This window comes from Salvia miltiorrhiza, chromosome 6 (assembly GCF_028751815.1).
Source record: "Salvia miltiorrhiza cultivar Shanhuang (shh) chromosome 6, IMPLAD_Smil_shh, whole genome shotgun sequence".
NCBI classification, from domain to species: Eukaryota; Viridiplantae; Streptophyta; class Magnoliopsida; order Lamiales; family Lamiaceae; genus Salvia; species Salvia miltiorrhiza.
The window spans coordinates 18,990,143-19,012,920 of NC_080392.1; the positions used below are offsets into that span (position 1 = coordinate 18,990,143).

The window sequence follows — 22,778 nt, forward strand, 5'->3', positions numbered from 1 at the left end:
CTGATCAGTTCCTTTTTCTTCTTTACTAAATGGCATTAGCCATATCTACAAATGAATTTCAATGTTGCTAGGGAAATTTGGATTATGTTGTACATCTAGCCATATAGAGAGAAAGAGAGGTTTGACACTATAAAAATTCAGTTCATAGATAATAAGCTTCGAAAACTGTTGTCTATACGTTGATAGACAACAATTTATAGGATAAGCGTTGTCTATCAACGAGAATTCAGACGACAAGTCTTAAAATTTATTGTCTAATATGACTATAGACAACGGTTTTGCGATTAAGCCTGAAAGTCATTTGAAAAATTGAAATAATTTGGGTAATTTAGGGTACCCAAATACTAGAGTATCTGATTATCAAATTAGTAGGATACAAACAAATTGCTATTTTTCGGATTCGGGTAACCCATTTTTTGGGGAGGGAAGTAATCTATATATTATATAAAAGATCAGTCTAACGGTAAATTTTTACCGCCAAAATTTCTCTCTCCCACTATCTTCTCCATTTAACCACCCATTATTCTCTCCTAATTTAACTAACTAATTTCAAATTATCCGTCATCACATCTTCTCTCTCTCTCTCTCTCTCTCTCTCTCTCTCTCTCTCTATTTTAGTCATTTTTTCCTTTTCGATTTTTCAACTTTGTTTCTCTGTTTTCTTCAAAATTCTTTTTGCTTTTAATTTTTCATTTTTCAAAAATTCGTGCACTTTGATTAATAACAAAACTTCAATACACATATCAAATTAAAGATCATATCAATATCAAGATCATGACAATAACTTTAAGATAATAAAGACATTGAAATTTAAAGTTTCAAACTAAATTATTTGTTTTTCTCTCATCTCTCTATTTTACTTATTTTTCTTAAATGATCTATCAATATCAAGATCATGACAATAACTTTAAGATAATAAAGACATTGAAATTTAAAGTTTCAAACTAAATTATTTGTTTCTCTCTCATCTCTCTATTTTACTTATTTTTATTAAATGATCTATTTTCATTTGATAATAATAATATGTAACACTAAATTTATCAAATAATTTTTAATTATTTAATAATTATAATTATCATCACACTTGATATAAAATTGAAAATTTATTTTTTTCAAATTTGAGTTTTTATTGAGTAATTGATGTTGATTATTGTATTTTAATTTTAAAATATATTTAGCATTTGTTTATATTTTGGTAATCTTTAATATTAATATTTATTTATTTATTTATTTAAACATGTCGTTTTATTTCGTACTCGCCGTGCATCGCATGGACGGGCATACTAGTTGTTCTAAAGCCCTAATTCCACTGGATTTCTCATTTTCGTCCACTTTCAACTTTTCGCCCCATCCATCGCCCCACGCCACCCACCGGCATCCACTCCAGCCACCGTCGCCCCACGTCACCCACCGCCGTCCAGCCTCATCCTCCGTCGCCACGCTACCCACACGAAGAGATTGGCGTCCAGTGAGTGGCCGAATCTCTCGCCACCCACCGGAATCTATTCCCGCCGCCGATTCCTTCTCCTCGCCGTCGATACTGTTGATGAATGAGTGAGGCAAAATAAGAAGAAGCCACTGAATTGAATGGTGCCAAGACAAAGCCGTTTCTATACCAGCCGAACAACAGTGGATGTTTGGCGATCTTACTGGTCCCGTGGGTTATTTTTCGATGTTTAATTGTTTGAATGTCGCTCGCTGAAGATTACTCCCCCTATTTTTTGTTTTAATTAGGGTTTTATTGATACTATTTCGCTCTCCTGATCGTGTTCGTCTGACAAAAATGGGGGCTAATTTTCTTTTTTCTTTGCTTGCATTATCTTGTTGCGTGCAATCTTCTATTCTATAAAACAGAGTGATAATATTTCAAGTCTCAGAAAAAGGATGCTCATTTTCAGTTGTAGGCCCTGATCTACATTTGCATCAACGTGGTATCACTAGGTTCACAAATAGATCTCTGTGCATCTCCAAAAGTATTTTACCGAATATTCTGTTTCATTTGTTTAATCTTAATCATTTTGCTTGGGTTTTAGTAATTCCATGTAATTTAGTTGTTGGTGTAATTTTATATTTCAACATTTTATAGTGTCATTTTTTTATCTTTATAATAGTGTTTTAAGTTTCCTAGAACTGTTATGATCGAAAAAAATAATCCTAGAACTGTTGGTGTATTAGTATTAAATTGGGACCTTTTTCGGAGAAGAAATTGTGTCAAGTGTTAAAGTGTTGGCTGCTTATTGTATACTTTTAACATTAAAGATGGATGGATAAGTAAAAGCAGAGGAATGATATTATAATACAAAAACAGCTAATCTTCTTCACAAAAGCACCTAATCTTCTTCAAATTAATCAAAATGCGTATTTGTGCTTGTAGATACATTCTTGATGGTGGGAATTTTTCGTTTTACTAGACTTGTCAAAACAAAATAAACGAAGCTGGTAAGTTTGGATTCTAATGTCCGAGAAGTGTGGAGTCTTAACAGTGTTTAAGGAAAAGGTTATGCGCTTGTGGATGAATATGTTTGCTGATTTTTTCCTTGATCTAATTGTTTCAGTGTATCATCATGAAAGGGCTTTTGCCACTTTCAATAGTTCTCTAGTGGTCATGATATTTTGGCATATATATTATAATTAATGGACTGCGTTAAATCTTAAATTAATGTGTTATTACGTCTCATAGTTTTCTTATTTCTGCTGCAAAATTGTATTTTTATGAGCCAGTAATTATCTCGATATTTTTCTTTGTTTGCGGAATTATTAACCTCAGTTATGTTGCTTTTTATGTGATTTCTTGATGCCATTCCTCCCTCAGTGCAGGTTTATTGAGACAATCCCGGGGAATGAGTGGTGAGAGTAGCAAGCCGATTACTCATGTTCTTTTCTGTGGGCCTCATTTTCCTGCTTCCCATAACTATACAATGGAGTATCTGCGAAGCTATCCATTCATAAAGGTGCTTCATGTTCTCAAACATGGTTACTTGCTTATAGCGTTCTTGTGCTTGTCTGTGTATCTCTAGTTACAGTTTGGGGTTTCTTTTGCTTTGCTTCTAGTTTCATTGATGAGTTATTCTCTTTTTTGGGGGGGCATTTTGATAGGTTGATGCCGTTCCCATTAAAGAGATCCCAGGTGTTATTGGGAATTATGATATTTGTGTTGTAAAAAGTATGAGGCTAAACTTGGACATCATTGCTAGAGCAAACAAAATGAAGCTTATTATGCAGTTTGGAGTTGGGTTGGAAGGTATATGTTCTTCTTCGTTCCTATATCCTATTGCCTAAGCTTATCACATGTTTTCTTGCATGTAGGTGTGGACATAGATGCTGCTACAAAACATGGAATTAAGGTTGCAAGGATCCCAAGTGATAACACTGGAAACGCCTCTTCATGTGCTGAAATGGCAATTTATCTGATGTTGGGCCTCCTTCGTAAGCAAGTTGGTTATTTCAATCTTGAACTCTTGATTGATTTATATCTATTCATTATTAAGTTGGCAATACATACGTAGAAATTGTCCGGCCACCCGTATGAAACAAGAAAGAAGAAAAGAATCAATATTCTGTCCAGAATTTGGTACTTTAGGGGGGGCGTTTACTTTGAGGATTAACCTCGATAGATAAAAATAGTAAGGCACTAAGGCTATTCCCTTGTTTACTTAGATGTATTGGAACTTTGGGATATCACAAGACCTTTCATACTTTCTATCATTTTAGCTAGTTTAGCTTGATTCATATCCCATTGAAAGGGTGGGATTGGAGAAATCCTAGTCTTGTGGATAAATATACTCAATCATGCATCTTATCTGTCATGCAAACTAAACGCCTGCTAGATGTACCTAACTATTTTCTATTGTTTTCAATGTGGCAGCATGAAATGCAGGTTTCCATTAAGGAGAAAAGGCTTGGAGATCCAGCTGGTGACACGTTGATAGGGAAAACGGTGCGTTTTGCTTCCAGAATTGTCAAATAGTTTTACGTTAATGGAAAAATCGAACTCTGGATTCTTGATTTTTATATCTGCCTAGCTCATAGTCTCACCGTTTATCAATATGCACAGTTTTGTATTTACAAGTGCTTCCATGGTTTATAATATGAGTGTGAATCCTCACATCTTCATTTTAACTGTCTTTTACAAATCAAGGTGTATGTATAAAGAATGTGGGTGTGAATAGCTTAATCCTTAATATTTGTTGACAGTTTCTGAAAATGCTTGTTTCCTATATCTGTACAGAATTTCAACTTAAAAGTAGAGGCTTGCTGTGTCTCATTAACTCCATTTAAATCATTATTTATTCATCTATTTTCCTCATATCGTTTGAAGTGTTTCAACGATTAGATAAATTTATATAGGCAGCATTTTAAATCTTATCATGTGTTTCAACAATTAGATAAATTTACATTTTTGTTGTTTACTCTGTGATGCATAGGTATTCATTTTGGGATACGGAAACATTGGGATCCACTTAGCAAAGCGGTTGAGACCCTTTGGCGTGAAGATAATTGCAACGAAAAGGAGTTGGAAGTCTCTTTCCGAGAAGTCGTGCAATGAAAATGGTGTCCACGATGAAGTTGTGGATGAGAAGGGCACCCATCAAGACATCCTTAAGTTTGCAAGCCTCGCTGATATAGTAGTATGTTGCTTGGCGATGAATAAGGAAACGGTATCCAACCCCTTCTCCTCGTCTCGCCCACTTTTTCTCGTCTCATTAAAAATGTTTACTCGTAATTAATGCAGGATATATCCCTTTTCAGGCTGGCATTGTAGACGATACTTTCATATCTTCGATGAGAAAGGTTTGTGATATTCTTTATATCATTTTTGTGGCTTCAAAAGTAAGTTTGTCTGAGAGATCGATATCATGTTAGGGTGCACTCATGATTAATATAGCGCGTGGAGGGCTGTTGGATTATGAGGCTGTGCTTCATCATCTCAAATCTGGTCACTTGGGAGGGCTAGGGACGGATGTTGCTTGGGTCGAGCCGTTTGATCCTGATGATGCCATTCTAAAGTTTCCGAATGTGATCATGACGCCTCATGTTGCTGGAGTCACTGAATACTCTTACAGATCCATGGCCAAGGTATTCATTCACTAACCTAAACCATTTCTCCCATAATGTGCTCGATTCCCATGCCATCTTTGTGTCGAATCCTAGGTTGTCGGAGATGTTGCCCTTCAATTACACTCGGGCGCATCAATGACTGGGCTGGAATTTGTCAACTGACCAGCAACATGTAGTTAGGAGCTTCACTCGTGTTGCAAGTGAGGAAGCAATAAGGATACGCCGCACATGCGATTCCCGAGGTATCGATTGCCCTTTGTCTCCACAACTTCATTCTAGCTTGAAGAACATTAGGTTTTGCCTGATTTCTTGGATTCATTCTGAGCTGATTCAAGAACATCCAACCTACTCAAAATAATTTGCAAAAGGTTCTCAACGAGCCTATATGAAATTAGAGCAATTTTCTGCAGAAAATATAAATGTTTGTAACTTTGTAAGCGGGTCATGGGAAAAACATAGCATGTTTTTTTTTTTTTTGAGACGGAACTTGCGGAATATATTATTCAAAATCATTCCGTACAATATCCCTAAGCCAACTAGGGAAATCTTGAGTCCACCTCATAGGGTGCTCAATATGCCGTGCAAATTGCATCAAACTATGTGCAACTTTATTTGGTGTTCTATACATATGATAAACGCTAATAACCAAAGTCCCGCTTGCTGCTTCCAGAATCTCGCGGACGTCAGTTGGCAGAAAATCACGATCATCTTCAGGTCCTGCCATAGCTCGAGCCGCCAACATAGAAACGGTAAAAATAGCAATCGGAGCTAGCTCACACTCCTTACTCATAATAATTCCATGAACAACCGCCATAATTTTTGCCACCATAGAAGTCGACTTTGTTTGCATAGAAATTGGCGATGGATTAGCAATGTAGTGTGCAAGTTGTGATTTTTGTGAAGTGTTTGAACGAAATATTGTCAACTCATCACAACAATATGTTTAAAGACATGATTTTGAAGAATTGTGATCTTGAAAAATGCCACTCAATAAAATTCTAGTACTAGCATCTTGTAGTGTGTAATTATTATTCATCTGATAAAAATAAAAGCACATAAATTTAGTGATATTTAAGGATGTATTAATTTTTGTAAGTAACAAAATTTACTTATACTTTAATATGTTACAAAAGTATGAAAAGAATGCTTGTATGGATGTAATTAAATTTTGTTAAACCTAACAAATTTTGTGTATCCGTCCGGATATATATTTTGTTTTTGCCATTTTGATATTTCACAAAAAATTACTTCATTTTCATTAATAGATACTACCCTGCAATTTATTATCCACAATATATTAATTTATTTACCTAATCCTTTCTTCAGTTACAATATATTCAATCATTTTTATTAAAATTGATATTAGTCCCTTTTACGATTATTTTCCAGAGATAAATAGAGTATGTCTCCATTAAATAATTTTATTGTATTGTCGATTGTACTCTTTTTTTATTCAGACAATTAAATATACTTTTGACATCGCAATTTTTGATAAGAAGAAAAATAATAAATATTCTTGGACTTGGATAATAAAATCATAAAAGCCACAAGATTGATGCAAAAGTCGCCAATTTATTTATTAAAAAAATAGAAAATATAAGAGTTTTATTTGTTTGTGTGTGTGAAATAGGAAATTTATTAATTTAATACAACAAGTAAAATAAATAATTGAAGAAAAGGTTTTAGCTTCTTCTGTTCGGAAGGCAGAACTCTAATTAAACAAGATTTCAACTTTTTCACTTCTCAAATTTCTCAAGAATTTACGGCCCGATACTGTTTGTTGCCTCTTTGTATCGATTCAATTATTTGCGATCAATTGCTCCAAATTCAACCAATTCCATCTAAATAGTGAATTTGAGCTGAGATTCAAGGAGTTTGCAGACGAATAAAGGAGTAGATTTGAAGTGAAAGAGTACACCGAGTTGAATTCCGTTGAAGTGAGCCTCTCCTTGTTGCTCAATTGTAAGTCTGGTTAACTCTAATGCACTAATAATCTGTTGTGTTTTTGAATTATATGTGTTGGGTGCTCCAAGTTAACGTGTTTGTGTTTTTGCCTCTTCGAAGGTTGCGTTTTGGGAATTTCTTTATTTTTTCTCGCTGAAGACTCGAAGTGAAGGTGTTTGTGTTTTTGCCGCTGAGAAAGTGATTTTTACCTCTCAACTGCTGTCGAAGTTCAAAGTGAGATTTTGAATGCCTCCCTTCATTGATTAATAGGTTTGATTTTGTCGCGATCTTTATAAAGTTGGCAACTTCAGTAGAATATCTACATTAGATGAAGATCTGGAATAGCAACAACGAGCTTTTGTATCTCAAATATATATCTAGAAATACGAAAGTTATAATGAATGATGCTCTTATTGATGACAAGTTCATTACGTCGTGAAGACTTTGCTGTTTTACTTTGATCGACTCAAATTCTTGGTTGTTGCATAAAAGGCTGTTCAAATATTGCAATCTATATCCAGAGTTTGCTGAAAGCTTAGCTTTCTTGGTTTTGCCTCTTGCTAGTCCTGCACTTCATTTTGTTCGTTGCAAAGCAGTGGTACTGTTTATTTGATACCTTGTGATCTAACATGTCTACAGATTGGAGGAGCTGTAATGGAAGTCATGAGCAAGTTCTTAATTGCATCGATACTTATGTGGACCGTGCCTATTGCAGTATTATACGGGTTTAACCATAATTTATTCCCTGGTAATCTTCCTCTGACAACTTAATCTCATTGATTTTCTTCACATTCTTGATTTGTAGCTTCTTTTTAGCTTTGCGATTCTGTAAATGTACCTTCTATTTGACATAGGATAGCTTCATTGCTGGTGGTGGTCAGTAATAGATGCATCTACATGATTACATGCAACAGCATTTCTGTATAGATCAACATAAATCTTGTTTCGAGCGAGAAGAATTTTTGCTGATTATTTAGTGATCCGAAAGTGTCGAAAACAGTTTTTATTAGGGGTGAGAAGAAAACTGAAAAAATGAAAATTGAATCGAACCAAACACCCAGTACTCTTATCAGACAAGTGAAAGATATCTCCATAGAGAGATCCCAGACTTCAAATCTGTTAGACCACTTCAATGGTTTCTCCATCCTGTTCTTATATGTTGATTCCTGTTCAAGATTTTGTGGCTGAAAATCACATTTATCAATCTCCACTACCTCAAAAGTTCACAATTTACCAATTCAATGCCAAAAAGGGTTAATTGCAATTAAATGTGTCATGCGTGTAACAAATGATGTTGCTGCCACTCATTTCTCATGTATTTGGAGCAGGTTCAGCTAGCTTGTCTGCGGAGTCCCTGACACTGTGGAGTGGAATCCTTGCAGTGGTCTCCGTAAATGTGGTTATTGTGCTCTACATCATCTCAGCCATGAAAGAGCCCTCCTCGGACAAACACGAGCCGGATCCTAGATTCCTAGCAGACGCGAAGGCTAGCATAAAGCAGCAGCCGGGACCAACTGAAGTCGACTCATCATCAGACCGTGCAAAACAAGAATAGCCGATGTTAACTGAGTACGAGGTAATTTCAGCTCTGGTTTCTGAAAGAACCCTAGACAAACGAGCAGCGAGATTATCAATAGTTTCAACCTGCTTCACTTTCATGATCAGAGTTTGTGTATGAGCCAAGAAGTCTGAGGTTTTGCTCTTAATTTACCTTTGCCCTTGTTTTTTTTTTTTTTTTTCCAGATTTTTCTTGATTATTACTACATTTGGATATAGAATTCAGTTACCACTCAACATTTTTGTAGTTGATATTTATAAAAATTGATGACTTATTGGACTTTCATTCCTTAATTCTAAGTTTTTCTCAGTGGCATCTTGTTCTCTCCCTCTCTCTCCAGTTTCAGTGTTCAACCAAATAATAATAGGAAGAAAAAAAATACTTCAATTCTTGACTTTCCAGAAAAAAGGACTATCAAATTTGTTGGCATTATGTGTTCTTTTATTACTTTAATAGATGAAATACCTTCCAAGAGAAAATAAAAATAAAAATAAACTAGCCTTCTGTTCAAGTTTGGTCGATGATGCATCCATAATTATCTTTTGGGTTTGTTGTCAAAAATAATACAATGTTTGTAGTGACTCTTAAAATATTGCAATTTTAATACTCCTGTATTTTTTAACCTTTTGCAATTATAATATAGTATTTAATTATTTTACTAATAAAACGAAGTAAGTTTAATGTTGAAATTTTTGGAAATGATGTGATTTGTTACATTTTTAAAAATGGTGTGTAAATGTAAAATTCGAGTGATCATTGTGTTATTCCAGCAAATGAAGCATTAGTTAATAGTATTCACGTCACTATAATGCAAGTTCTTATGTATTTTATTTTTAAACTAAAACCACAATGCTTTGTGTTTTTGTTGGCTTTTCCTGATTTCAGTTTGAAAAATAGTGTTTCCTACAGGGGAGTCGGTATCAAATAATTGTGAGGTTGTTTGCTTAACCCTTTTATATGTTCTGCTTTTTAACAAAACCATATTCTATTTCATAAAGTTTCCATTATCACATATATTTAACTCAAACTAATTACTGTATCAAACTTATACGATAATTCTGTTCTCATAGAATTGCACGTGAACTAAACTACTTTACGAGACACGATATTATTATTTTTTTTCGCTCTAAAAATCAAGTAAATTCACCACATAGTATTATATATCCACGAATTAATGGATCGAATTATGCATAAACTGAACAAAATTTAGACGCTAATTATAATTCAAATTTATAAATCATAATAATGCCTTTTTCTTCTTCCCCAACGATCCACTCCCCCTTCTCAATTTTCTCACTCCAATCACTTCTTCTATTCTCCTTTTCTCTCTCTCTCTATCCATCAGCGTGCATGGAAACCATTTCAAATTGGATGGCAGTGTGTTGGAGCTCGACGATTCCAATTTCGACGCCGCAGTTTCCAAATTTGATTATGTTTTCGTCGATTTCTACGCTCCATGGTGTGGTCACTGCAATCGCCTCGCGCCGGAGGTTGGATTTTTTTTTTCTAACTTCTCAATTTTGTGAGTGAATCGTTGATGTATTTCATATTATACGTGCATTATTGGCTATTGATTTCTGCACATGCTATGTTCGAGCAGTCCGGTTTCTTTGTGTTCCAACTCCTATACATCGTTTTGATAGACGCGGTTCATGTAGATGATACGAGAGTTGGAGATGAAACTTAGTTTGAGAGTTATTTAGTTTGTGTCGTTTAGCCATTTTGCCTAGGCTGATTATTGTGGGATGTCGAATTGCAGTTGGAGAGAGCAGCTCCCGTTCTAGCTGGATTGAGGCAGCCTATAGTTGTGGCAAAAGTAGATGCTGACAAACACAAAAAGCTTGCCTCTAAGCATGGTGTGGAGTACGTCGCAATGGTTTATTGTTTCTTTTGATCATATATATAGGTGTGTGTGTCTGTGTCTGTGTTTGTGTGTTTATGGGGGTAGTATAGATATCATTATGGGAGAAGTTGATCATTGACATAATAATTGATATAATCCTTAACAGAAGTTTATGGGATCACATGGATGCTGGAGGGGGAAGATTAGATTGAATGTGAGATATGAGCGTCAAGAATTTGCCAATTTGGGATAATTGGAAGAATGATAGTATTTTGTTCTGTTTAATGCAGTGGATATCCAACTCTAAAGATGTTTATGCATGGAGTTCCCACAGAATACTATGGACCGAGGAAAGCTGATTTACTCGTTCAATCTTTGGTAAAAAATTTTGCACCGGATGTTTCTGTACTCAGTTCTGACTCTAATGTCAGACTTTGCTAAAGCAGCGGGTTCCGATTTCCCTATATTCATTGGCTTTGGCTTGAATGAGTCGGTGATATTGGATTCAGCTGTCAAGTATAAGAAGAAAGCATGGTTTTCTGTTGCTAATGGTTTCTCTGATGAAATCATGACCACATATGGTTTGAATAAGGTTCCTGCTTTGCTTGCAATTTATCCGGCCTATGATGAACAGAGCATCTTTTATGGGCCATTTGAAGGTTAGGCAGATCAGTTGCTTCCACTTAATATTGTGGTTTCTGTTTTACACACTGACTGGCATGCATCATTACATTTATATTTTTCTGTTGTGCAAATGTCATAGGACCACAGCGATCTCAATATCTCATGAACTGCTGTGATCATCTAACTGTTTAAGTCAAGCTGAGATAGTGGCCAAAAAATATGTTTTACAGGTGTGAAATATTTGAATCGAACATGCTTCAGGTATGGTTGTAGCCCTTTTCGGAGTGACCACTTCACGATCCTAGTGGGAAGTTGCTCAACTGAAGGTTATTGGAACTTTGGTGAAAGTTGACTCGTTCAATTAAACTGAGCTCTTTTTGTAGAATCTCGGATATGCTAGTTCAGTAGCTCCTAGTTGTTTGATCTATCATGCTTAGAACAGTCCTTATAGATCCAAGTTAGATCTTTATTTACAGTTATAATAATCTGCAGAAAATGTCAACCTTTCGACCAGTGTCATTTCACCTAAAAATGTAAGGATGACTTCAGACATCATGGTGAAATTAGTTTTTATTGATCTGAATGCAGAAAATTCCATTGAAGATTACATAAAAAAGAGTTTGCTCCCACTTGTTTTTCCCATAAGTCAAGGTTCACTGAAGTTGCTGCAAGATGACCGAAGGAAAGTTCTTGTAACTATCATCAAGGACGAGACAGAGGAGAAATTGAAGGGACTATTAGAAGTTCTCAAGGCTGCTGCATCTGCAAATCCTGATTTGGCGTTTGGTTATGTTGGCTTGCAACAGTGGGAGGATTTTGCTCTATCATTTGAAGTGGACATGAAAACTGAGTTTCCGAGGATGGTTGTATGGGATGGTAATGAGAATTATTATCTGGTAGGTAATTCTTTGTTTCCAGTAAGCTACCTTCACTAAAACAACTTTGGCAATATGATAATCTTAATATTCTACAATCTAAATAGTTCTATCATACAGGTAAAAAGATGGTGTTCTCCAACATCAAGAATTTTTTTAACTGAATATTTATGCATGTAGTATGTAAACAACATGCTACATTATATCCCACAAAACTGTTGCTTTTGTACGATGGTTTTGATATTTCCAGTTCAATGTTGGATAAGGCTTCTCCAACATTTGACTATGTTAACATTGTAGACAATTAAATTTGTCGTCGAATTAAATCATGCCACGTGTAAATTCATGAATTAAATATTCAATTATATTTTCTATTTTATTAAATGGGATTTTATTCCTAAATTAAATAGATATATGATTAATATTTAATAAAATGAATTAATGGGCTTATTGGCCACTTAAGGCCCTAAGGCCCATGCATGAAGGCCCAAAGCCCATAAAGCCCACGAAGCCCATCTCTAAAATCTATAAATAGAGGTGTTGGGAGCTTATAAATGACAACGTGAAGGAGTGGAAGATCGAAGAGCACAAAGAATTCTCTCTAGTATCGCAAGTTGAAAGAGGCGAAGAATTGGAGAGTTCAAGTATTCTTCCAAGTATTCAAGTATCTTGAAGAATTCTATCTAGCGTTCAAGTCTTCTTCGAATCTTCAAGTATTTGAGCATTCAAATCTTCAAGTATCCTTCGAAATCTTCAAGCGTTCAAGTCTTCTTCGAATCTTCAAGTATTTGAGCATTCAAATCTTCAAGTATTCTTCAAGTATCTTCAAGTGATCAAACCTTCAAATCTTCAAGTGATCAAGGCGTTCTTACAAATTCCAAGAACGATCTTCCTCAAATCAAATCAACCAAGTCCCAAAGCTTCAAGGCGTTCTTACAAATTCTAAGGACGTTCTTCAAATCAAATCAAATCAAGTTCGAAAGCTTCAAGGCGTTCTTACAAAATTCTAAGGACGTTCTTCTCAAATCAAATCAAGTTCAACGTTCAATCCAAAATCACGACTTAAGTCCCTTGGATTGGCGTCATCAAATCAAGTATTTCAATAACCTTCGAGCTTGTTCAAGAATCAAATGGAAGAGAAGAATCAGAGGATTAACTAGAGATTGCAACCCGCATAAATCTATCTTCAAATCTATCAAATTATCTTTGTAACGCTTTTTTGTATTTTATCAAATTGAAATACAAAAAATTTGTGTTTACAAATTTTGGCACGCCCGGTGGGACATCTCTACCTCTCATCTCTACTCTTCACCAAAAATCTTGAACTATGTCTACTCAATCAAATGCAGCTGCTCCAGCTTCATCCAAAGCTTCTTCGGCAAACGTTGGTATGATCACGCGAAGCAAATCGAAATCATTGCAAGGAGTGTCCAAGCCGATCTTTCATCTTCCATCTATCCATGAAGAAGATGACAACTTTGAGAGAAGCTTCACATTCCCCACTGAAAATTATCAACTCCATGCAAGTGTCATGATGACAAACACTTCCACCATGGAGGAACAACTCTTGAACTTGACAAAGATGGTTGAATCTCTAACCAAGCACATCCAAGAGCAAGATGCCCAGATTGCAAAGCTCAAAGGAGAAAAAGGAGATTCAAGCCACGCCAACAACGATAGGGAAGGCGAAGAAAGCGAAGAAGATGGAGAGAATAACGATGAAGAAATCTCCAAAGACAAATCAAAGAGTGATGGAAAAAGGCCTTCAGGAAAAGACATTCTCTTCTCGTCTGGTGGCCTCATTCCCATTGACCAACTCAAAGAGTTCATCGAAGCAACAATGAAGAATAACTCCGATGGAAGCTCCAAGTCATCGTTAACTTACTCCAAGCCATATACTCGGCGAATTGACAGTATGAGGATGCCTCTTGGTTATCAGCCCCCCAAATTCCAACAATTTGATGGCCAAGGAAATCCGAGACAACATGTGGCTCATTTCATTGAAACATGCAACAACGCTGGTACTTATGGAGATCATTTGGTCAAACAGTTTGTTCGCTCATTGAAAGGTAATGCCTTTGATTGGTACACCGACTTAGAATCAAACTCAATTGATAGTTGGGAACAACTGGAGCATGAGTTCCTCAACCGCTTCTATAGCACTAGAAGAACTGTCAGCATGGTGGAGCTCACAAGTTCGCGTCAATTCAAAGAAGAGCCAGTCATTGATTACATCAACCGATGGAGAAACCTTTGTCTCAACTGCAAGGACCGATTGTCTGAATCATCTGCCATCGAAATGTGTATTCAAGGGATGCATTGGGGCTTGCAATACATCTTGCGAGGAATCCAGCCAAGAACATTCGAGGAACTAGCCACTAGAGCTCATGATATGGAGTTGAGCATGATGGCAAGCGGGATCGAAGGACCACCAATCCAGGAGTCTAGCAAATTCAAGCCAGAATTCAAGAAAGGAGGAAAACCATATGACAAAGCACCAAAGAAGGAATCTATGGCGATTAAGGCAACTTCGGTGAAATTTCTAAAGAAAGAAGCTAATCAAGAAAGCAACCAGAACACTTCACGAGACAATCAGAACTCTTCCCGAGACATGGGGCAAAGAAGATCTACCTTGAAAGAAATGCAACAAAAGCAATACCCTTTCTTAGACTCTGATGTTTCAGGAATTTTTGATGACCTGCTCAAAGAAAAGCTTATCGAGTTGCCAGAAATGAAGCGACCAAATGAAGCAGGGAGGACAGATGATCCAAGTTACTGCAAATACCATCGTCTGGTTGGGCACCCCATACATGATTGCTTCATCTTTAAAGACAGGGTCATGCGTTTAGCTCGAGAAGGGAAAATATCTCTTGAAGAAGACGCTACTGCTGTAAATATGGTCTCCACTGACTTGAATGACATAATAGAAGGCATTGGAACTCTGTATGATACATCCAACCAAGTAGATGAAGAACCTGAGCTAAATATGGATGAAGACGATGATGCATTGGCAATCACATTCTCCAATGAAGACTTGCAGCTTGGATCTGAACCTCATAACAGGCCATTGTTCGTAAGTTGTTATGCACAGGAGCAGAAGGTCAATCGAATTCTCATTGATGGAGGCTCGACGGTCAATATTTTGCCACTAAGGACTTTGAAGCAATTGGGAATCCAAGTAGATGAGCTGTCAAACAGTCGATTGATGATCCAAGGTTTCAATCATGAAGGGCAAAGAGCTCTTGGAACTATAAAGTTGCGATTGCTGATGCAGGACATGGACTCCACGGTGTTGCTTCATGTGATTGATGCAAGGACATCCTACAACATGCTTCTAGGGCGACCGTGGCTTCATGAAAACGGTGTCATTCCTTCTACATTGCATCAATGCTTCAAGTATTATCAAAATGGCGTCGTGAGAAAAGTGGTTGGTGATCAAAAGCCGTTTACGGAAGCAGAGTCACATTTTGCTGATGCTAAGTTCTATTCGGAAAGAACCAAAGTCTCAATGGTGAAAGATGATACATCACATGACGAGTCGGGATCTTGCCAGGAGAAAAAGAAAAAAGAATCTTTTCTTAATATGGAAGGATTCACCATGCCTTTAACGAAGATTGATGCCAAGAAGCCAATTCTCCAACCATTTGAAGGGTTTGTCCGACCAAAGCAAAGTTGCACCACAGAACATGGAGATCTCTCAGACAAAGAACTCTCAAAACACTTTGGTCCGAAGGCATACAAACTCCTTGTGAATGCTGGATACAATCCCCAAGAAAGCTCCACGTCAAAGTCTCATGTGAGAAAAACTGCTAATACAAGCCAAAATCCCAAGGCAGGTTTGGGATACATGGTGCAAAGCCCCATTCGTATTGCCATCAAGAGAGCCACTGCTAACTATACTAGCACCAAGCAAACCCTGGAATCTTCAAGCAATCGGAGAACCCAAAGGGTTTCTATTTTCAATAGGATGGGTAGAAGAGAAGCTCAACAAGTATCTGTCTTTAAAAGACTTGGCAAAGGCAAATCATGGAAACGAAGCAAGACAAAAGGGAGTGATGAACTACACATAACAGAGAACTGGAGAAGTTTGATCCCTCCTCGAATGAAAAGATACACCACTTTGCTTATGTCACGTGGGAAAGAAATGAGAGCTCAAATGAAGACCACCATCTTCACACGAGATGCCATTGATGAAGAAGATAGAGAAAGTGTGGCTTCCTCTTACTACACTACTAATAGTGCTAGTAATCCAGTTCCTCATACTGCTCAAAGTCAAGTGCGTCGTGAAATTGCAAGTCTCGTTAGAAGTGGCGTTATCACAACAAGCGTTGCAGAGAATATAGCCTTCATACGCCAGAGAAATGAAAGCATAAAGACGTGTTTTGATTGCAAAGATCCTCGCCGAAAAGATGAAGACGTTGTCACAGCAAACCATATCACCTCCTGCGAGAAAATGGTCGTTGGAGAAGAGAATTCGCACTTAAGCCCCAAAGAACTGGAAACTCTGGATGAAGAGAGACTAGAAGTCCAACAAAAATTGGAATACTATCAAACTCTTCCTTCAAGATCCTTCAACAAAGCAGTGCGAGCGCCCTCTTTTCAAATTGGAGACATGACCCTCGCTGCAAGGAGGCCAATTGTTATCACTCTCAACGGAAAGTTCTTGAAGTACTACAATCCTTGAAGGGTGGTAGAAGTTGAAGCATGTGCATATGTATATAGTTCAAAAAAAAAAAAAAAAGCCAAAAAAAAAAAATAGAAAAGCAGAAAAGCCAAAAAGATAAGTCAGATGAAAAAAAAAAAACAGAAATGGAGAAAAGCAACAAAATGGAGTGAATGAAGACAGCTCCTTGACGCACGAGCCTAAACTGCATGTTACTCCTGGCCCGCATGAGTATAAACTGTGCACGGCACCCAATCTCAAACACCTGTTGATCCTATGAACTACGTTTTGACTTGATCCCTTTCAAAAGGGTACGTAGGCAACTTAGATAATTTCTAGGTTCAGTCATAAGTTGTGTTTGACTCTTTTCAATTTATATCATCAAAGTTATGATTTAAGTTGATTATGTGAAGCCGAATATGTCTCAAATTGGGAAGAAAATCAAGCCATCAAAAGAAGCACAAGCATTTGGAGAAGATGTCAAAATATCCATCACAAACCAAATAAGAATCATCAAGAGAGAAATGATAGAAACTGCGGTTTGCACCAATACTAAGCAAATGGGTCTTGATCCTCCAAAGTTCTCTGAGCAGAGATCAAAAGTGACGCTGAAGTCTTCAAAATTCCGCAGCATTTCCTCATCAACATGTGCAACTTTATGTTTGTCAAAATCTCTTTTGAATTCTGGGATTGCACCTCGGACAATATGAAAGGAGGCACTATCTTGCTTGAAAGACAACGTCATCTCTGTCTTCCACCTCTCTATCATAGCAAGCACTTCCTTGATCAAAGCAATTCGGACGATGGCTTCATTCTCCTTGGCTTAAGCATCAAAAAGAAAATACTCAATCTTCTCGAGCCGTTGTGCAGAATTCTCCCAACTTCGTGAGATGCCAAACATAACAACAACCTCACTCAAACCAGATTCAAACAATCCCAGGTCTGAGCGCACCCAAGACCTGTCAAAGAATTGAGTCATCTGGCATTGAGGTCGGCTATGCATCAACAACTTCACTTCTCTCCAAGCTAAAGTTGAATCCGCTCGTGGAGTTGAAACACATGTTCACCAGACATAATAGAATACCATTGAGTCATCGAGCCTGCTCAGATGCACGCAGATAGAATATGTAACCAGCAATCTTCAAAGGGTGGACTCACAATGGCCCAGATCCGAGCGCACCCGAAATCTGATTAAAAGCCAATTGAGCCACCTGAAGTGCAAAGTAAACATCACTCAAATAAGGTCTTAGATGTGTTGCTGCCAGATTTTTTAGATGAACTCTCTGAGGATATTGGTCTTTAGACGGGCTGATGGAGATGTCAAGACTGGAAAAAAAAAAAAAAAATGACAGTAGATTCCGAACTTTGCCAATACTCAAAGCATCTTGTTTGGGGCAAAATCTTCCATGAAGTTGGTTAAAGAGACTACGCCAGTCTTGAACATGACCCCCCAAGATTGTTATCGCCAAACTCTCATCGCTATTAACTGCAAGGAAAACATAAGCAATATTCAAAAACTTGGGAATTTAGTTGAAAAAAAAAAAAAAAAAAAAAAAAAAAAAACGAAAATTGGGCTTGACTTATGTTGGACCTAATTATAAGGAAAGTGGGCCAAATAATAAAGGCCCATCAGTCATCTCTCTCTCTAAAACTACTCTTCTCTCTCTCACCAAAGTCTTCGTGGGCGGCCTCGCTTGGGAGACCCCCAAGGAAGCCATGAAAGACCACTTCGAAAAATACGGCGACATTCTCGAAGCCATCATCTCCGACAAGCTCACCGGCCGATCCAAGGGCTAACGCCGATGCGGCCAAGAAAGCGTGCGAGGACCCCACTCCGATCATCAACGGCCGCCGCGCCAACTGCAACCTCGCCGGCCACGGCGGCTGCCGCTGCACCTTCCCACCACCGTCGCCACCGCCGCTGCAACCATGGGCTCAGCAGCAGCATTGATACGCCTTCACCTGGAAGCAAGAACTCAGCATGTCTAGATGATATGCCTCCTAAACAGGACCACACTGTCATTGACGTACCTATCATTGGGAGATCATCTGTGACAAAGAACTCACCTGATGGAAAGTATGCATCAGTGTTTATGACAGAGCTCGGTATAGCTGTGAAAAAAACATGCACCCTTACAAGTTAAGGGTTGGAAGAAAGTAACAGAGGAGCAAAAAAACGACGTGGAATCCCAAAACGGCGACGGAGATTACGGTCATGACCCATATCTTGCTCTGCGCCTGCAGAAACTTCTGCACCGGAAAATTGACGGCGTAGGCGAAGAGCTGAGGGATGACCCACTGCGCGTATTTTCCGGCGAGGTCGGCAATTTCGTGTTTCTGGCGGAGGAGCTTCAAGATCGGCGACGTGAAGATGTAGAGAGGCGTGAGGAACAAGGCGGTGACGAGAGTTATGATGCATGATCTCTGCATATAGATTCCCAGCATCTCGTATCGCCCGCCGCCCACCGCCTGCCCGCACAGCGTCTCCAGCGCACAGCCCATCCACCACCTCTTGTTGGAGTTACCATGAACTGCTGCTGCTTCTCTCAGTTTTTTTCTGAAGTTGCCGCCGCCATGGATATCCGGCGAGTTCAACCTCAACTTCTACCATACTTCCGTCTCCTGGCATGAGCAGCAGCGATCTCCACTCCCGCCACCGAGGCTCACTGTCGGTGCTGGAGCATTCATGACGCTGCACCGTCGACTCGAGCCAAGCGGACCGCCGCCGAGGAGAGGGTCTCATCTGTCAAAAAACCAAAGCGATGCCTAAAGTTGTCGCAGGGAAGCTGAAAACAGCTGTCAAGGATAAGCCTGCTACCTTCAGATGCTGCTACCTTCAAAGATAAAATCGAGGCAAATTTAGATGCACAGCTAGAAGCAGAGGAATAACCCAAGTAGCTAGGCGGTGCTCTTAAAGAACGCATGAGGAAGGCTGAGTCAAAGAGCTATATCTTGAGGCATTTCTCAAGCAAAGTAGCAGCAAAACTAATGAAAAGATGCAGATAAAATAATAAAAGAAACACACCATACACAATTCAAAGGCTTAAAATAATAAAAGAGGTGGTGTAAGGAAGCTTACTTCATGGAAGCACAAGCTCTTTGTTGCCGACGTTGCCTCCTCGCGTCCTGAAGCCTGCTGTTTGGCCACCAGCCGGAGATTCTCGGCGAGCTCCGCGCAGGCGAGGCCTAGAAGGAAGCCCTCGTCGTTTGAGACAATTTTACGAAAATTACAAGTGTGGTATAAGCAGCTGTATCATTCCTTTTGTAGACCCATGTTGGAAAAGAGGCTAGAAAGATGAATGAAATGAAGTAATGGTTGGTAGTGGCTAGCTCAAGAAAGACGCTACTAAGAACTATGAAAAAGAGAAAATATGGCTGCAATGTGTAGAATTTGTGAATGAAAAAGACTGCAGAATGGCCCCTCTATTTATAACCAAAAACTCACACCCTAAACTCTAGTTGTCAGTGTGTACGAAGAAAAGGTGGAGTTCCAGCTGTTCTTTGCAACTTTCAACAGGCTGCAAAGGCTCTCAAGCAAATGCTATGCACATGCCTCCTCTCACTACAGCTGTCGCAGACTAAAAAAAACAAAAAAAAAAAAAAAAATCAAATGAAGAACTCCTAAATACGAGTATAAACTATTTATAAATCCAAAGAAATTCAAGCACTCCTAAATACGAGTATAAACTATTTAAAATTCCAAAATTCAATTCAAGTACTCCTAAATACGAGTATAAACTATTTAAAATTCCAAAATCAAATGAAGCACTCCTAAATACGAGTATAAACTATTTAAAATTTCAAAATCAAATAAAGAACTCCTAAATACGAGTATAAACTATTTAAAATTCCAAAATCAAATGAAGCACTCCTAAATACGAGTATAAACTATTTAAAATTTCAAAATCAAATAAAGAACTCCTAAATACGAGTATAAACTATTTATAAATCCAAAGAAATTGAAGAACTCCTAAATACGAGTATAAACTATTTATAAATTCAAAAGAAATTCAAGAACTCCTAAATACGAGTATAAACTATTTATAAATTCAAAGAAAATTGAAGAACTCCTAAATACGAGTATAAACTATTTAAAATTCAAGTTCAAAATGAAGCACTCCTAAATACGAGTATAAACTATTTAAAATTCCAAAGTTCAATTCAAGAACTCCTAAATACGAGTATAAACTATTTAAAATTTCAAAATCAAAGAAAATGAAGAACTCCTAAATACGAGTATAAACTATTTACAAAATTCAAAATCAAGAACTCCGCGATAAGAGTTTAAACTATCAAAATAAATTTCGAGACTCGTCTATTACCAAAGGCATTTCGTCCATAAACAAGTCTCGATGGGGCAATTTGTAGACAATTAAATTTGTCGTCGAATTAAATCATGCCACGTGTAAATTCATGAATTAAATATTCAATTATATTTTCTATTTTATTAAATGGGATTTTATTCCTAAATTAAATAGATATATGATTAATATTTAATAAAATGAATTAATGGGCTTATTGGCCACTTAAGGCCCTAAGGCCCATGCATGAAGGCCCAAAGCCCATAAAGCCCACGAAGCCCATCTCTAAAATCTATAAATAGAGGTGTTGGGAGCTTATAAATGACAACGTGAAGGAGTGGAAGATCGAAGAGCACAAAGAATTCTCTCTAGTATCGCAAGTTGAAAGAGGCGAAGAATTGGAGAGTTCAAGTATTCTTCCAAGTATTCAAGTATCTTGAAGAATTCTATCTAGCGTTCAAGTCTTCTTCGAATCTTCAAGTATTTGAGCATTCAAATCTTCAAGTATCCTTCGAAATCTTCAAGCGTTCAAGTCTTCTTCGAATCTTCAAGTATTTGAGCATTCAAATCTTCAAGTATTCTTCAAGTATCTTCAAGTGATCAAACCTTCAAATCTTCAAGTGATCAAGGCGTTCTTACAAATTCCAAGAACGATCTTCCTCAAATCAAATCAACCAAGTCCCAAAGCTTCAAGGCGTTCTTACAAATTCTAAGGATGTTCTTCAAATCAAATCAAATCAAATTCGAAAGCTTCAAGGCGTTCTTACAAAATTCTAAGGACGTTCTTCTCAAATCAAATCAAGTTCAACGTTCAATCCAAAATCACGACTTAAGTCCCTTGGATTGGCGTCATCAAATCAAGTATTTCAATAACCTTCGAGCTTGTTCAAGAATCAAATGGAAGAGAAGAATCAGAAGATTAACTAGAGATTGCAACCCGCATAAATCTATCTTCAAATCTATCAAATTATCTTTGTAACGCTTTTTTGTATTTTATCAAATTGAAATACAAAAAATTTGTGTTTACAAACATTATCTTGTTCATGCTATTAATCCCCTACCAATCTCAAGACCTGAATTATATACTTCTTTCTGGAACAACAGGTTACTGGTTCAGGAAACGGAGACGAAGCAGACATGGCCTCTCAAGTTTCAAGATTCCTCGAGGGCTACAGAGAAGGAAGAGTAATACACAAAAGAATCACCGGTCCATCACTGATGAGTCTCATGAATTCAAAAGTGGCAGCCATACTTGTTCTCCTTCTTATATGTGTTGTGCTGGCTATGGTGCTGATTGTTTCAATGCTGCAAGACGAACCTTTAACTGTTGGCACTGGGGAGAAGGTTGTCGAAGGAAGGAACTCCGCCCTTCAGCAAGAATCTGGAGAATTACTTGGACCTTACAAGGAGGATTGATTTTTTTGCTCCAACAAAAACTTGAAATGGCTATAGTATTCTTTTTGTTTGGGGGTCAGAAGGGTTTATTTCTGAGGAACAATGGCTCATTGATATTCAACCTCGGTAGGATACTTGAAAATTTGTTAGAAGTCAAATATAATTCTATTATTAAAATGCGATTATATATATAAAAGAAAAGAAAAAACCTAAAACCTTTGAGAGCACAGAAAAGTAGACTAAGTGCCGGAATCTTTTAAGGAAAACTCAGAGTGAAAATCCTTAAAAGAAAAAATAGTACCCGTCTAAAAAAAAACAAAAAGAAAGCAGGAACTCTCGGCAAACGACAACCCCGAAGGGAGCTCCGGACTAGACATTGATGTAGAGTTCCTAATGCTCTCAATATTTTGAGTATCCTGTTATAAATTTGAGTCCAAATTGAGTATGCCGGGATAGATTTTCTTGCAAAATATTCGGATCAATGGGAGTATTTTCTAGAGAGCTCATTTTTCTCCAC

At 37.5% G+C, this 22,778-nt stretch overlaps 2 protein-coding genes and 1 pseudogene across 8 annotated transcripts; all 3 read left to right on the plus strand.

Moving 5' to 3' along the window:
* The first annotated feature begins 1,257 nt into the window (after window positions 1-1,257).
* Window positions 1,258-8,853, plus strand: LOC130990332 (uncharacterized). 7 transcript variants are annotated; one of them, XM_057914542.1, is made up of 12 exons: window positions 1,258-1,652; window positions 2,818-2,951; window positions 3,097-3,241; window positions 3,307-3,434; window positions 3,866-3,937; window positions 4,425-4,658; window positions 4,750-4,791; window positions 4,864-5,076; window positions 5,152-5,300; window positions 5,729-7,020; window positions 7,123-7,236; window positions 7,642-8,853. In XM_057914542.1, the coding sequence occupies exons 1-9, from the start codon at window positions 1,634-1,636 to the stop codon at window positions 5,218-5,220; spliced, it is 1,056 nt and encodes a 351-aa protein (XP_057770525.1). In that variant the 5' UTR covers window positions 1,258-1,633; the 3' UTR covers window positions 5,221-5,300; window positions 5,729-7,020; window positions 7,123-7,236; window positions 7,642-8,853. The 7 variants fall into 7 exon arrangements, with proteins under 7 accessions (XP_057770525.1, XP_057770527.1, XP_057770524.1 ...); XM_057914544.1 differs by having other exon boundaries at window positions 1,267-1,941; window positions 2,813-2,951; XM_057914541.1 differs by having other exon boundaries at window positions 1,267-1,657.
* Window positions 7,648-8,853, plus strand: LOC130990333 (uncharacterized). The gene is made up of 2 exons (XM_057914549.1): window positions 7,648-7,750; window positions 8,331-8,853. Exons 1-2 carry the CDS (start codon window positions 7,657-7,659, stop codon window positions 8,555-8,557), a joined length of 321 nt encoding a protein of 106 aa, XP_057770532.1. The 5' UTR covers window positions 7,648-7,656; the 3' UTR covers window positions 8,558-8,853.
* A 933-nt stretch (window positions 8,854-9,786) lies between these two features.
* On the plus strand, window positions 9,787-22,438 carry LOC130990608 (protein disulfide isomerase-like 5-2; annotated as a pseudogene).
* The last annotated feature ends 340 nt before the right edge of the window (window positions 22,439-22,778 follow it).